Source organism: Astatotilapia calliptera, unplaced genomic scaffold, assembly GCF_900246225.1.
Source record: "Astatotilapia calliptera unplaced genomic scaffold, fAstCal1.2 U_scaffold_88, whole genome shotgun sequence".
Lineage (NCBI taxonomy): Eukaryota > Metazoa > Chordata > Actinopteri > Cichliformes > Cichlidae > Astatotilapia > Astatotilapia calliptera.
The window spans coordinates 1-17,248 of NW_020535831.1; the positions used below are offsets into that span (position 1 = coordinate 1).

The 17,248-nt window shown below is 41.0% G+C and overlaps 1 protein-coding gene across 1 annotated transcript; it reads left to right on the forward strand.

Moving 5' to 3' along the window:
* Positions 1-7,439: 7,439 nt before the first annotated feature.
* Positions 7,440-16,968, forward strand: LOC113018453 (rho GTPase-activating protein 15-like). Its single transcript, XM_026161515.1, has 10 exons — positions 7,440-7,648; positions 7,745-7,834; positions 7,935-8,033; positions 8,192-8,321; positions 13,131-13,265; positions 13,633-13,731; positions 15,142-15,219; positions 15,694-15,828; positions 16,071-16,176; positions 16,552-16,968. Exons 1-10 carry the CDS (start codon positions 7,457-7,459, stop codon positions 16,733-16,735), a joined length of 1,248 nt encoding a protein of 415 aa, XP_026017300.1. The 5' UTR covers positions 7,440-7,456; the 3' UTR covers positions 16,736-16,968.
* Positions 16,969-17,248: the final 280 nt, after the last annotated feature.

A 17,248-nucleotide genomic window follows, 5' to 3' on the forward strand; every position in this document is an offset into this window, starting at 1 on the left:
GGGGGAGAGAGATTCTTTTCCATATGGGAGGACCTGAGGAAGTGTTTGTTTGTTTGGTTGGGTGGGTGTTATGTGTGGGATGCAGCTGAAAAGCTGTGGCCGGGAGTTGTAGATGCAGCAACCAGGAATAAAAAGTGTGTAAAGAGTGAAAGTATGTGGTCGGGGCCGTCATTGCTGTCACAGACGTGTTTTAAAAGTGGACAGTGAAGGGCCCTGGCTGTATCCCAATTCAGGGTCTGCAGCCTTAAAGGCCGCATTTTAAGGCCGATTACGTCACAGCGACGCGACAAAGGCTGTCCCAATTTGAAGGCTGCTCGAAATGCAGCCTCAAATGCGTCCTTCATTTCCCTGAATTTTAAGGACGTGGCGGTGTAGACTTCATGGCCCAATATATCCCAGAATGCATAGCGCGGCGGTGGGTGTGGATAATTTTGCTGAAAAAAACGGCGGATGAGGGGCGCCTGAAGAGTAAACTTTAAGTAAGTACTGAATATTATGTCACTTATTTATGTGCAAATGTTTAATAATGAAGAACATTAAAACATTACTGTTGGCCACATGTCGGCAAAGTCATGTGACATTAGTGACGTTTGTACTAACTTGGTTTTAAAGCCTTTACTTTAAAATATACGCCGTTCAATAGCTGACCTTAATCTTACAGAGAATGACCAAAGCTCATGTAGAAACAAACAAACAAATGAACAAATGATTTTCTTCATTTCATTTCTGTCAAACAAAGCTGTATGAAACGTTTCCAGCTGTTAGTATCATGGTTGCTAGGCAACCTGGGCAGCGCAACGGAGGCTAGACCATCCCATTTCACAAGCCTCGCACTTCCGGCCTTAGCGGTCTTTAAGTACGCGGCCCTTGAGGATCGTTGAGACTGCGTACTTTAAGGCTGCAGACCCTGAATTGGGATACAGCCCCTCTCTAACATGGAAGGGCAAGTTATTCCATTATTTAGGAGCCATGATAGAAAAGGCCCCGCCCCCTGTGAGCTTCCTCCTGGATCTCAATACTTCCAGGAGCAGCTGGTCAGCTGACCTGAGAGACTGACAAGGTGTGCGTGGATGAAAAAGCTCAGAGAGGTAGTGAAAGAATTTAAAAACCAAACATGAGAATCTTAAAATGAACTCTAAAAGACACAGGCAGTCAATGCAGTGAGGCCAGGACAGGGGTTATATGCTCTCTTTTACGAGTTCCTGTTATGCAGTCATGCAGCGGCATGAACCAGCTGCAGACGTGAGAGCAACGACTGACTGACCTCCACATAAAGTGAGTTACAGTAGTTCAGACGGGATGAAATAAAAGCATGGATCACTGTTTTAAGGTGCTGCCTCGAAAGAAAAGATTTCACTCTTGCCAGTCGCCTTAAGTAATAAAACTGGACTTCACCACTGCTCTGATTTGGTTGTCCAATTTAAAACCACTGTCCAACTTAAAACCAAGGTCAGTAATTACAGGTTTAAAATAAACTTCCAGGGATCCAAAATCAACAGGAGGACTAACAGGCACCACTGGGTCCACACACCAACAATTCTGTTTTCTTGTACTTGAAATTTAAGTAGTTTAAAGCCAACCAAGCTTTAATGTCATCTAGACATGTCAAAACACGTTTTATGGAGATGCTATCCTTCTGCTTTAGTGGCAAATAGATCTGGCATTCATCAGCATGTGCAATGAAAAGAGATCCCATGCCTTCTTAGGAAGATGGCGCCAGCAGTATGCACGGCGACACGTCCGTCAACTCTGCTAGCTTTGCTTTGGCTTTCGCTAGCCTTATCCTTTTCTATTTGATCCTAAAATGCCCTCGCTCTGCGTGTGTACAATCGCCAGCTACTCTTAGAAATCAAAGCATCGTATGACCTGGCTCTTAAACAAACGGACACAGGAGATGATTATGGGCCTCCTCCACCACTTTTTGAGCCCTGTATTCCGGTTTATCTGTGCCAACACTCCTACACCACTTCCTGGAAGAAGCACCCGAGGAAACGATGAAAGCAGGCTGGTACACTCATCAAAGTCCGAGCTCTTCTCCATGCTTCTCGTGGAACTACTGGACCAGCAGAGTGCATCTTTAGATGGATCCTGCCTGTTGTCCCTGGAGCTCCCATGACACTTGATCCCCCGCTCTCAGCATTCTATTTCCCTAAGCGGCCTCGGACCCGTGGATGCGGTGTGGACCACAGAAATCTTCGTACACTTAACCAAGCTGGAACATCTGATGTTAGGATCTACACACTCCAAATGGATTTACTAAATGTAAGATCATTAGCAAACAAGACGTTTGTATTAAACGACTTCCTAAAGTCACAACAGTTGGACTTTCTGTTTCTGACAGAAACATGGCTTCAACCCGGTGAGTCTGGAGCTTTTTTGGAACTGGTTCCTCCTAATTTCTCATTCTTCACTCTCCCTCAGCCCTCTGGTAGGGGGGGAGGCTTAGCCACCGTGTTCAACGCTCGATTTCACGATTTCATCAAATATTACAGCACGACTCATTTTCTAGTTTTGAACTCCAACTGTTTGAGTTACACCTACACTCTGCTGCGCCTTTGCTGTGTGCCCTCATATACCGTCCTCCATCTTAAAAAGGATTTTATCAAAGAGTTTTCAGGTTTTATGGCTGGAATCGTTCTTAAATTCGACAGTTTTTTCATCCTTGGTGATTTTAACATCCATGTCTGCTGTGACTCTAAACTTTTGGTCAAATATTAGTTTGGACTTTAAATATTATTGACTCTTTTAACTTGACCCAGTGGGTTACCGGTCCCACGCATGAAAAAGGTCATACACTGGACTTGGTGCTCTCCCACGGGCTGGATGTGTGCATCACGGAAATATCCAAGTTGCGCATCTCCGATTATCTTCCTGTGTTGTTCACTGTAACGCTGCGCTGCTCTTAATGCTCTGACAGCGCCCGCTTTTTCTGCTGCCTTTATGGATTCTGGAATAATGAACTCCAACTGTAAGAGTGTTGAGGACCTTTCGGACATTCTTCATTCTACCTGCACTGATATTTTGGACTCGATTGCTCCATTGACAAGATTCTATCGATTAGGGCTCTTGTCTCGTCGTCTGCTGCTTGAGATCATTGTCTTTCTCCTATGTGCTCAGCTGTCCTAGAGCAGTTTGATCCCGTCTCCCTTAATGACTTGACCGCAGTAGTTAGTAACTAGGGCTGGGTATCGTCACTGATTTCTAGAATCGATTCGATTCCAATTCACAAGGTCCCGAATTGATTCGATCCACGATTCGATTCAATTCGATTCGATTAAAATCTGGGAAATTTTGCCTGAGACAGTCAGAAATATTATAATTCAGATCAGTACATTTACATATTTTTGTATCTATAAAAAGGAAGCTGACACTTTCCAGACTTTATCAAAGGTGTGAGCGTTACAGCAGAGGCCTTTGTGTCAAAGTAGCTGAAGATAAAACACAGAAAAACATGAAGGTGATTTTCCTGGCCTGGATTTTATTAAAATATTCCACAGTACATCAAAAACGAAAGAAAACCATTAATCAACATATGAACATTACCTCTGAAGTTACAGCGGTTTTATTACAGACACAGCTGAGCGTTTTGCATTTTGCAAAATTTTAAAAAGTTTATATTTGTTCAGAAGCCTGTTGAACAGCAGAAATTAGGTTTTCTTTTCAGAAGTAAGTAAAAGGGGAAAAAAAACAGCGGCCGACAGCCTGTAAACAACGGTAGACTTGTTTGTAACAAGCAAGCAAATAATGCAGAAAACAGATTTTTAGATGGAAAACTGTTCTTGAAGTACAGACAGACAGAGAGAGAGAGAGAGAGAGAGACAGACAGACAGACAGACAGACAGACAGACAGAGAACAGCAAAAGTCAGAGTGAATTCATGACAATGTTTATGTGAAGCTAGTTTGGATCTTTTGCTGCTGGTTTGGTCAATAATGTTTGAAGAGAGATAAAACCAACAGCTTTAGAATCACCGCAAAAAGGGCGTGAACACAAAGCGCGGACATCAGAATCAGCGAGCTGTCGGCTTTCAGCCCCAACCCTGTCCATGCCGTTGGGTGAGAAAGTCACATCTCACTGATTCTGATCCGTCGGCGGGTCCGAGCTTTGTGTTTACATCTTTGTGCAGAATCCGTGTTCCTGCTCTCATTTACTGTTTTAGCTGTTTGGTGGTTCTTAAAATTTTGTGAGATTTCACCAGAGATTCTGGCGTTTCGGGCAAAATAAATTAATATAAAAAAATAGATTCAGGATTTTAATAAATCGATATCACGTTATCCAAGCCTGAATTGATTTTAATCGATAAATCAATTATCAAAACCCACCCCTATTAGTAACCTAAGATCATCACACTGCCCATCCGTCTCCCTCCAAGCTTCCTTAAAAGCACTTTTAATACACTTTTAATGTTGGGCCTTTTATCCTGAGATTAATTAATACGTCCCTTGCTACAGGCTGCGTCCCATCATGCTTTAAACAAGCTGTAGTTCAGCCTCTTCTTAAAAAAAAGAACAACCTCGACCCAACTGTTCTGTCCAACTCCAGGCCAATCTCAAAGCTTCCTTTTCTATCTAAGGTCTTGGAGAAAGTGGTCTACCTACAGTTGCAGGCCCACCTTCATTTTAATATGGTCTCTGAAAAATTTCAGTCTGGTTTTAAATCACTACATAGCACTAAGACGGCACTTTTACGGATTTTTAACGATATTCTTTTAGCTCTGGACTCTGGCAGCCCTGCTGCCCTTTTATTGTTGGACTTGTCAGCAGCTTTTGACACGGTCGACCACGACATCCTGTTATCACGGCTAGAATTTCATGCTGGCCTAAAAGGATCTGACCTACAGTGGTTTTGGTCCTATTTGTCAGAAAGGTCTTTTCATGTCAATATGGGCCCCCATAACTCCAAAATAGCCCCTCTTAAATACGGTGTACTTCAAGGCTCTATTTTGGGTCCTGCCCTGTTCGCACTCTATTTGTTGCCATTGGGCTCCATCTTCTCACGGTACAGCATTTCATTTCACTGTTTTGCTGATGATTTGCAGATTTATCTACCTTTAAAAGCAGGGTCAGACCATCCCCAGCTCTTATTACGCTGACGATTTCAAACAGTGGTTGTTATTAAATTTTTTAAAGCTAAATGAAAGTAAAACTGAGGTTGTCATTTTTGGCAACTTTAATCATATCGACAGCACTCTGGGCACCCTTTCCTCGTATTGTAAAACACATGTAAAAAACCTCGGTGTCTACATTGATGGTTCTTTTAAATTCAATAAGCAGGTAAGTGCAGTAGTTCAGTCCTGCTTTTTTCAGTTAAGACAGCTGGCCAAGGTAAAGCCATACCTCCCGGCTAACGTCTTTGAGCGTGTTATTCACCTTTTCCTTACTTGCAGATGAGACTACTGCAATTCATTGTGTTATGGTCTAGATCAGGCCTCCATCCATCGTCTTCAGATGGTCCAAAATGCAGCTGCTCGCCTGCTAACTGGTACCAAATGGAGAGAGCATATAACCCCAGTTTTAGCTTCTTTACACTGGCTTCCTGTCTCGTACAGGATCCAATTTAAACTTTTACTTTTTGTTTTTAAGACACTTAATGCCCGAGCCCTTCCTTACCTCCTTATGCTCCAGGAAAAACCACGAGGTCTAGCTCAAAATTAATACTGTCCATCCCACAGACTTATCTCAAAGCTCATGGTGATAGATCCTTCTCTGTGGCAGGTCCCAGACTTTGGAATAGTCTCCCCTTAAATATTAGATCTGCACAAACACTTGAGCAATTTAAATCATTACTAAAGACACATTTCTATGCCCTGGCTTTTAACACACTATGACCCAAGCATTTTGCTGTTATTTGAATTAGTCTTAGTTATTGTTTTAATTCTTTTGTTTTTTTATTGTTATTATTGTACTACATTGTTGCTTTTTAATACCATTTTTATATTGTTAAGCACTTTGTGCAGCATCGGCTGTTTGAAATGTGCTATATAAATAAATTTGACCTTGACCTTCTAAGGATGGAGCCCTGTGGGACGCTGCATGACAGAGGAGCAGAAGATGATTCAGAACTGAGAAGGCTGGTGGAGACAATTGGTTTAGGTCTTATTTGGCCAAGAGAACTAAGTGCAGAGCCACCAATACCCACTACATCATTTAATCAAGAATTAGACTATTGTGGTCTACGGTGTCAAAAACAGCAGCTAGGTCAAGCAAGACCAGAACGAATCACATACCAGAAGGATGTCATTAAAAAACCCTTAATGCAGATTCTGTGCTATGAAGGGTTTTAAAACCTGATTGAAAAAACCTCAAGGATGCCATTATCATCTAGAAAATATTGAAGTTGACTAAAAACTGTTTTCTCTAAAACCTTGGAAAGTAAAGGCAGCTTGGAAATAGGCCTATAATTGGCCACGACTGTGTGATCAAGGCCAGGTTTCTTAAGCAGTGGCTGCACTACTGCATGTTTGAAATTTGCAGGAACCATACAAGAAGACAGACTGCTGTTAATAATGTCAAGGACATACTGTCCTATACTAGGAGAAATGTCTTTAAAAATAAAAAATTGTGGAGGAAAAGGATCCCGTGGGGAACCTGTGAGCTTAATATGGTGCACCACATCCTCTAAAGTGGAGAGCGTCACAAGCTCAAACTGAGTAAAAACAGCAGTGCAAGGGACAGAGAAAGAGGGGTCAGAGTCAGGAGCTGTGATCAGAGCCCTGGTGGTGACAAAAAAAAAACAAAAAAACAAAAACAAAAAACAACAACCCCTCAGAAAATTATTGCAAATATCAGGAGAAATTTCCAAACAGACATTCAGTGGAGTATTAGGAACAGAGTCAGTGGTGTTAAATAACACACATGGGTTAGGACTGTTGGAAGAAATGATATTTTCAAAATATGCCCTTTTTTGTCTCTTTGACAGTTTTCTGGTAGCGATGTCAGCAGTCTTTGAAAATTTGAAATGATACATGCAGTTTTTCCTTTCTCCATCTGGGTTCTGCTGGGTGACGTTCCCTCTTGACAGCGTGAGCGCTGTCATTAAACCAAGGCGCAGGTTTAGCCCGAGGCTGTCTGGGTTTTAATGGAGCCCCACAGAGTCAGAGAAATTCCTCTTGCATCCAGATGGCTATCCAAATCTGACATGTCAGATTTGGATAGCCATCTGGATGGAACTACTGGTGAGGCCAGGAACGTTCAAAGCTTTGAAGTGGCTTGTTCTGATCCCCACAAGTGAGTCTGATTATCGGTGTCTACAGAGAGTTCACTGACATCTTGGTTTGGTTGACATATGGATTAAATATGCATGTCAGTTCATTCAGATTAGTTTTTCACAAGTAAACATGGCTAACCTTTAGAGTTACTGTTTATTTTAAAATAGATTTGATGTAAAGTCCCATGTTCAGTTTGTCTTTCTGGGTTTCTGATGATTCTCCCCCCCCCCCCCCGCGCTCTCGACAGCATATGTATAAAACGTCTGAACACTTCCTTAATTTCCCTTTTGTGTGCTTCCAGGTGGATTTGAAAGGTGAAATCATGAATATGGCTAAAATTTCAGACAGTGGTAAGAAGCAGAGGAAGAACTGGTCTTCAGTGTGGACTGTGCTCACCTCAGACCAGTTAATGTTTTATAAAGACAAACAGGAAACTGGACTGGTATAAAAATCTTTCATCACTACTGTCAGTGTATCTCTACTTATATTTATCATGTCTAACTTGTGTGACCCATCACATTACTGTCTTTGCGCTTAGAAACCAGGAGGTAAGGCAGATGTGCTTCAGCTGTGTGGAGCGTTCATTGAGTGGAATACTGAGAAATCAAGCAGGAAAAATGTCTTCCAGGTGAACACTTAATTGCTGCTGATGGCTTATTCTCTCTGGTTATTTAAAATAGATGGTACAGAAATGAACTGGTTTTTTTGGTTGTTTTTACCTGTTCTAGATTAAAACAAGCACAGGAAGTGAGTACCTTGTCCAGACTGACAGTTACTCCACTGCCAGCAAATGGTACGACGCCATCAAAAAGACCATCGACTCTTCAGTAAGAAGTCACCACCCTTTAAAATCATCATCACTATATTCCTTGTTCATTAATTATAAATTATTTCTGTGCATTTTGTGAATTTCTTTTCAAAAAGACAAATTGATCACTTATCAAACTAATCTTCCTGAGATTGCTTGTACCTCTTTTCTGCTCAGACTAAAGAAGGTTTTCCTCTGCGGAGATCAAACAGTACAGACTACCTGCCCAGACACAGCTCCCTACCTGGATATGGCTCTGCTTCTCCTGGTGTCAAACAACGTAACCCAATACACCGACGATCTATCAGTGAGTCTGAGGAATAATGATTTGTATTTATACAAAGCAGCAGTGAGCAGCTAAAGCCACAGAAACCATTAGTGTGTAAAACATGATTCACATCTAAATTATCATGACTGCTCCATAACTGCTGGAGGTGGAAAGCAGCTGTGCAACTCCTAAAAAAAGTTAAGGTAATAATGTCACGCGGACGGAAACTGACTCAGGCGCAGACCAGCTGAACTAGAATTACAGTCACAAGTGTATTTACAAACACACTATGTGAAATTATAAACAGTGTATGGGGGCAGGGACTTTCATTGGTCCAAGGGAAAAAGCGAAACACACTCTGCTCGTTCGCTCCTCTCGCATTTGTCATTAGCACTCTCACCTACTCCACGCCACGCTGCCAGGGAAACAGATCTAGGGATAAGGACAAGTCCAGGAGTCTATGCACAGGAGAACCGTGGTTAGAATAAACTGAGAAATCACACAAGAAACAGATTATCAGAGCTGTACTGACGAGAATAACTCAACAATCCAGCAAAGACGCCTTCTTTGCTGGATGACAAATACAGTCCTTGGACCAGTCAATATGGGGTTTATGTGTATTTAGCCATGGATAACCGAGAACGAAGGATACAAGCATCATCAAACAGAAAGGAACTAATCTTTTCAACATGGTTGCAGGAAGAGGAGATCTGAATGGCCTGCAAGTGATGATACCCATCGTCACTTGCAGGCCAATATAAACCTGACACTAACACTGGAGTCTAGGTAGGGAGACGTCCTCAATCGTGCCCACCAGCATTCCTACTGCTACTGACGGACAAAATCTTTCGGCCACGTGGGACAGGTGTCTGCATAGTGTCCTTATCTGCCACAATAAAAACACTGACCAGCCAGATGTCATTTCCTGCAGTCTGAGAGCAAAAGTCGGGCCTGGCCAAGCTGCGTGGTCTGCTCTTCCTCCTCTGCTGGCTCGTCTCTTCCTGGCCTTCGTTCCCAGGGATCAGCCCCTCATGGATCTATCAGGACTGGAGACCTGTTTACCATATACCTGCATGTTGTCATCAATCCTAACAGTCATGGAAATCACAGCATCCTACTCACTGGAGTTGAATGCTACCGTGCAGTGACTTCTCTTCATAGTGAAAATACAACTTACAGCTCTATCTCTGTACAATAGTGCTCAGCTATCTCCACATGTTCCCGTAAATCTCCTGGGAGACTTTCACCTTGACGAGCTGGATTACTGACTGTGTTCCTCAACAATACAGTGTCAGCTACTGTGTTAAGTAGAGAGCCACTGACAAGGCTGATCAGCATCAGGATAGCATGATTAGTCAGGAGGGGTGGCCAACTCCAAGGCGGGAAACTCTTCAGGCCTGATGTTGCACCAAAACACAAACACCACCATATGCACACAAACATGCACAGACCAGGGCCCTGTTCTTCGTACCTCGCTAAGTAAGTTAGCTGGATTAGATTGTTGACGATTTCGCGTGATCCTGGATCGTTCGGTTCCCCGAAGCTCATCCGGGACTTGCTGTCATAGCAACAGAGCCATAAGCGTAAACCTGCTCGGGAGCAGGCTTACTTTATGTAAACAAGATTAGATCGCGGCCACGCAGGTATGTCCGCTTCATTTATACGAAAGCAACAGCGATATTCCACCACTGTTTCACCATAAATAAATAACATCAATGTAACTAAAGATAATGCAGCACCTGATCCTTTTATTGATGTCACACAGATACATACAGGTCATTTCCTAAAAAAGGGAAATGTACTATTAACATTCTATTACATGTATGTGATTATTACAGATGTAATTCATATTTCAGAGTAGTAATTGTAAATTACTTCGTGTAATCAAGATGAGAGACCACGGCTATAAAAGCGAAGGTGGATTTGGGAAGCCTGTCGCAGCCATGTCCTGTCCGTATACGCGACCAACCCATTGCGGAAGGTGCAAGATTGATAAGGAGAGTCCTCAGAATTCAGCGTATATTGCGGGATAGACAGGATCCTTTAGCTCAGCGCGACAGTGTGCTCATTGAGAGATATCGATATTCCCGTGAGGGTATTATTTAGTTAACCAACTTGTTGACGAGGGGGTGCAGGACCACCACCTGTCTTTTTTTCCTCTGCCCTTTTCTTGGTTGCTGTTATGAACAAACTAACAGAGTATTACAGGCCAGTATTACCTTGCCAAGAGACGAAAAGCAATCTAAGAGATAAATATTACCATTCTGTAGAATACTCCTGTATTCCACTTTTACTTGTTCCCATGTTCTTGTGGGTCCTGTTGTGGCTCTAATGTGAAAGGGGATATAATATAACATATTATAATATAATATAATGCCATATGATATTGGACAATATAGTGTCATATGATAGATCTACCCTACCGCCTACTGGTGTTGGCCAGAGGGCGCGATATGGCAGCCTGGCTACAACCGTAGCTGCCTCCACCAGTGTGTGAATGTGGGAGTGAATGAATAGTGGTATCGTACAGCGCTTTGGGTGCCTTGGAAAGCGCTATATAAACCGAATCCATTATTATTATTATTATTATTAAATTACCTACGAGTTTGATTTGTCAGCAACTTTCTGCCAGCCCCTCTCTCCTTGCTTTTGCAGCCTTTGCAGTGTTCTCTTGCGTTTTAATTAAACTCTGAAACTCCTGAAATCCCGCACTCATGAGTTCTTGCTCTGCTGCCGGAAAATACCGTGCACGCCCCTTCGACATTTTCGCCGACCAATCAGAGGGTTGCCGATCAATGTTTCTACTATCGATGCGTAGCCCCTTTTACGACACCCAGTGATGTCACATTACTGCGTCCAGCTGTACTAATCGTCAACAGCAGGTGTGTTCGGGGAACCGGATTAGCGAGCTCACGGTTAGCGCGATGGTTTGGTCTTGGATGTGTCATGTGATCTTGGATGTAGTGAGCGACGTACGAAGAACGGGCCCCCGGAGTAGAAAACACAAATCCAAATACAACACAGACATGGCAGGTCGACCAGCGAGGAATGGCAGACCGTGACAGAAAAAGACTCTAAATGAATATCAATGGTACTAAAAGTAGCTGTAGATAATGTTACATCTGTGTGATGATTATGGGTCATTTTGTCTCTAATGGTTAAAATGTTATTTGTGAAGAAGTGGCTACAGTGCTGAAGAGAAACCTTCAGTTCTTATTTCTTATTTCTCCAGGCTAACTGATGATCCTCTAAATTTGCAACACACCATTTTCTCTCCAGCTTACGAGTCATCTGCTTTAGGCTACGTGTTTGAGAATTATACCACGGAGTCAGGTACTTCTGATTTGAGGCCTTAGTTTTCACAGGAGCTACAGTATCCAGAGTTGTATGTGGTGAGGAGGTAAAATTATTAACAAGATAATCGACCTCTGTTGGAGCAGCGTTCAGATAGCTGCTCTGCTCTGTGTTGGTACAGGGCATTGAAGATGATAACAGTGGGTGGATTATATTCTTAAACTTAGTTACAGCGCTTTCAGAAAGACATCTACTGTGATAAAGTCTACTCTCCACCGCTGTGTAATCAATTATTGTAAATGTAAATGTTATCAGGAAATGATCAGACAGGAGAGGGTTTTCAGGAAACACTGTTAAATGTTCAGTTTCTCTGCCATATGTTAAAACAAGATCTAGAGTGTGATTAAAGTGGTGGGTGGGTTCTTTTACATTTTGAGAGAAGCCAGTTGAGTCTAATAACAGATTAAATGCCATGTTGAGGCTGTCATTTTTAGCATCTACATGGATGTTAAAATCACCCACAATAATTATTTTATCTGAGCTGAGCACTAAATCAGATAAAAAGTCTGAGAAATCAGACAGAAACTCTGTGTAAGGCCCAGGTGGACGATAGATGATAACAAGTAAGACTGGTTTCTGAGTTTTACAGCTGGGGTGGACGAGGCGAAGCATCAGGCTTTCAAATGAATTAAAAGTCTGTCTGGGTCTTTGGTTGATTAGTAACCATATCATCAGAATATGGGTGATGAGAGACATCATTTAAAGTTAATATTGAGAAACATTATTCTGAACATTATTCCACCATAGTTTTTTGCAGATTGGTGAACCTCTGCCTTTTTTCACTTCTGAGAGCTCCTGTTGTGCCTAAACTGTACAAAGATTGGCTACAATCGTTTTGCATCCATTAAAACACTGTTGTGATTGGATACAATTACCCTGATTAGCTGCAAATTGTTCCTGCAGCTGTTTCTTTTTAGTACCACTTACTTATCCAGCTTTTTGTTGCTCTGTCCCAACCCATATGGAAAAGATATATATAAATCTTATAAAGTTTTTATCTGTCTTGTATGAAACTTGTATGAAAAGCATACAAGAGTGAAAACACATATAAGATTCCTTGAAAAATTATATAATGAAACTTGTATGTTTTGTATACTTACTAAAAAAAAAATATGAAAGTAATGAGAAAGTGGCCACTTTCATGAGTAAATCATGTAAGCCTTATATGATTTATATATGATTTACTCATGAAAGTAGCCACTTTCATGAGTAAATCATATATGTTTTTACTATTTCTTTTCCATATGGGAAGAGCTGATGTTTTGCTGCCATCTAATTCAAAATGAGCGCATGTGTGTGTTTTCTGTTCTATTGTGAGTAAAATATGGGTTTATAAGATTTGAAAATAATTCATTTCTGTTTTTTTTAATCCCTAACCCTTTTACATTCAATTCAACTTAATTGAATCCTGTTTTATTTACACAGCACCAAATCACAACAACACTTGTTTTACATAGTATCTCAAAGCTGTACCTCAACCTGTTTCTTCTGTAGACATGTTTGGCAGCTCAAAGCTGAAGCACAGCGCCTCAGATAGCGCAGACAAGAATGGAGTGAAAAACCGGCTGAAGAAATTCATCATCAGACGTCCATCCATGAAGACTCTACAGGAGAAAGGCCTGATAAAAGGTTTCTGCTTGTTTTGCTTCAGCCTTTTTTCTGAAGCCTTGTTTTCCAGTCGTGTTTTTATGCTTGCTTCCTTTCCTTTAGAAATGTCTTTTTTAAAAATTAAAACTTAACTAACAGTTTGGATAAATTTTGTTTCAACAGCATTGCTGGCAGACTACAGAGGTTTAAGAAATAAAATAACATCGTGTTTTTATATACAGTGTTACCTTTGCAGAAGTTTTACAGGTTCGGTTTTACAACCTAACCCTGGCCCTAACACAAGCTTAAAATGATTTTTGTGAGTGAACTGGCTTTCAAAATGTGCTTAATCTAATAATTAAGTTAACAAAAATTCTAATTGATCAAATTGTTATAACATCTGTCTCAGATCGAGTGTTTGGCTGCCATCTGTCGAGTCTCTGTGAGCGTGAAGGGACCACGGTACCAAAGTTTGTTCGGATCTGTGTGGACGCCGTTGAGAAACGAGGTACGTTTACTGATACTGAAACTCAGACATGACTGTGCAAGATATGGACACCCACTCTCCCACCCATTCCTTGACATCCTTGCCAGTCACAGGAGCACGTTCAGTGAGAGACTGAGATTATCCATAATGCACCAATGAACGACACAGGAAATCATTGCTGCCCGTGGCCATCTACAGTACACAGTACAATAGTTACACCCCGTTGCACATGCTTTACAGTAAAATAATAACTAACAAAGTTTTACAGGTCAGAGTAAAACGTCAATCATATATATTTCACCTCTGCAATATTCTGGATATTTACAACTGAGCTACTTATATATTAGAGTTATTTCTTGTATTTTGTAAACTTTGTAATATATTGTATTATTTAGTTCAGTCTGTTACCGTTATTGTGTGTGTGTAACTGTGACCACATGATTTCTTTTGGCATTATTCTGATTCTAAACACAGGTACAGTGGTATGAAAAAGTGTTTGCCCTCTTCTTGAGTTCCATCTGGAAATTAAGAAGACTCAGATTCATGCTGACCAATGCATGAGCCAGAGTCAAGTTTCTGCATCTCTATGAAAGTTAAAAAGTACTTCTGCATGGAATTGTTGTATAAAGAATGTGCTGCCATCTGTTTGTGACCTCAAACTGAAGTGCACGTGGGTTCTGCAGCAGAACACAGCAACAAGTCCTCCTCCGAGTGGCTTAAGAAAAACAAAATGAAGAATTTGGAGTGGCCCAGTCAAAGTCCTGACCTGAACCCAGAGTTTATAAAGCCAGTTCATGCTCAAATAACCTCGGATGTGCTAAAATTCCTCCACAGAGCTGTAGAAGATTCATTGCTAGTTATCACAATTGCAATTAGGCTGCTAACGATGGACCAACCAGTTATTAGCTTTAGGGCACTGTGGTGGGGTGTGGTCTGTGGTGCTGCTGCAGGAGATCACGCCTTGCTGGTTATGCGGACTGCTGTAATGCTGTTGTTGTTGGTGATGTGTGTGGCTGGCAGCTTTAGAGCTGCAGTCGTGTGTTTGTGACAACAACCGTGAGAATGCGAAATAAAGAGATGCTTATAAGCATAAAAATGTCGTCAGGTCTGCCATGGATCATTTACAGGGGCAATCAGTTTTCGTAGGTTTGGACTTTTCCCCTTGATAATAAACACCTTCATTGAGAAACTGCATTTTGTGTTTACTTGTGTTATCTTTGTCTATTTAAAATTTTTTGATAATCCGAACCATTTAAGTGTGACAAACATATGAAAAATTCAGGAAGGGGGAAAACACTGTATGTTTAGTTTCTGTTTCCTGAAAGCTAAAGCTGCTTGAGTACAATTAACTAGCAACGAGTAGTACATATGGATCTATTGAATGAGCTCAGACTTAAATTAAGGTTTTTAATAAAGTGTATCTCTTTGCAGGTCTGGAAGCTGACGGGATCTACAGAGTCAGTGGAAACCTGGCCACAATCCAGAAACTTCGCTTCCTCGTCGATGAAGGTCAACTAAACAGTAGCTTTTACAGTAGCTGTAAAGTAGTTAATTTCCCTTTCATTTATGAAAATGGGTTATAATTAATCAGCGTAAGTCTTACATTGCCCTGACAAAGCTAGGGGATTAAAACAAAGAGTCAAACAATGCAGGTTACAAAATGAAACAGAATTTTATTAAGAAATTAAACCTCGATACACAGCTAAGCAACTAAGTCAGTCAACCAAACCCATCAAAATAGTGCTTGTGGCATGGCCTTACACCAATAATTTATATCAAAATGTATTAAATCCTCCTAAGTAGACTCTGGTTTAAAATGGAGCACTGTAACAAAAAATAATTTCCCCCAGGGATCAATAAAGTATTCTGATTCTGATTCTGATTCTGAAGTTAAAAACCAATACATATAAAATGGTAAAACAATGTGCTCTGACCTCTTCTCATAAAATCCTGCTCAGTAATATTTCCATGGTTGTCCCACAGAGGAGGACCTGGACCTGGAACACAGTCAGTGGGAGGATGTCCACGTCGTCACCGGAGCCCTCAAAATGTTTTTCCGTGAACTGCCGGAGCCACTGTTTCCATTTAGGTTTTTCCAGCCTTTTGTGGAGGCCATCAGTGAGTAAAACCTGCCTTTGTTATAAATCTTCAGTTTGTGATGACTTCATAAAATGGTTCTTTTATTTCTGTAATCTCTGCTGCTCTTGGTCAAGTCACTTTAAGAATGAGACTTGTATTTAGACAGAATCTCCAGACTGCTTGAACAAGACTTTTCTCCCCCCCCCCCAAGTTTAAAAACGTTTCAACTTCAATTAGAAATCTAAAGGTTAAACTAATGCTGCTGTCATTTGTTTTAACAGAGATCAAAGAACCCAAACAAAAAGTTCAGGCTGTGAAGAAACTGATACAGCAGCTGCCCAAACCCAACCATGACACCATGAAGCTTCTCTTCAGCCACCTGCACAAGTAATCCAACACACATCTGAACCTCACCTGTTAGGAGCATTTACAGTGTTCAGGTGGAATACTGTGGAATAAACCACTGCACATATTACTTTACAAACAAGTGATAATTCTTACATTCCTGTCCATATATTTGGCTTGTATCTTATGTTTCTTGTATTTTGCACACCGCTGTTGCTTGTGAAGCTTGCACACAAGAATTTCACTCACATGTGCTGTGTCAATAAAAGTGATTTGATTTGATGTTCACACAATCAGAAAGGCACCATCAGAAAGGGTCGTATTTATAAACTCAGGATGGGTAGCACATAGTACACTGTTTGATGCTTTGTTAGCTAATTTAAAGGACATGTTAACGTTTGCATTTTCCTTTTGCAGAGTTCTGGCCTTTTCCAGGAAGAACCTGATGTCCACTCAGGGCATCGGAATCGTGTTCGGTCCAACGCTGATGTGGCCTGAACTGGACGCCGGAAACATGGCGGTCAACATGGTGTATCAGAATCAGATTGTGGAGTTCATTCTCACTGAAAGCCAAGAAATCTTCAACTTGGACGGGAAGTAAAAGGTGCTGAGCGGGACCAAATCAGCTGATGGACTCACGTTTACAGATATTAGAAGCCATGTCTGGTTTGGGCCGGGATGTAAAAACTGGAATTTTCAGAAGATATTTTGTCAGAGTTTATATTGCATTAGCACAAATCTATAATTAAATGTTTTGACCCTTTTACCTCTGCCACAATCGGTGTTGTTTTCAAATACAAAAATATACAGTACTCCAATAAATAATTCTAATGATTTTCTGTATATAACCTACCACTGAATATTTAAAACATATCCTAGTGTCATTATAAAATTCAGCTGCATTATCACAAAATTAGCCTGCAGAGCAAACATGTATGAAACATGAATCTTAGTAATGTTTTTTTTATTTCAAATATAGCATTCACACTACTCAAGGCTTCACATGAACATCTCAAACAAACCCTGTCATATTATTGGTAAAATATTGCTGAAGATTATTTTAAAGTTATTGAATGATGGTGAGTAAATAAGGTGATTTGTATGATTAGTGTGT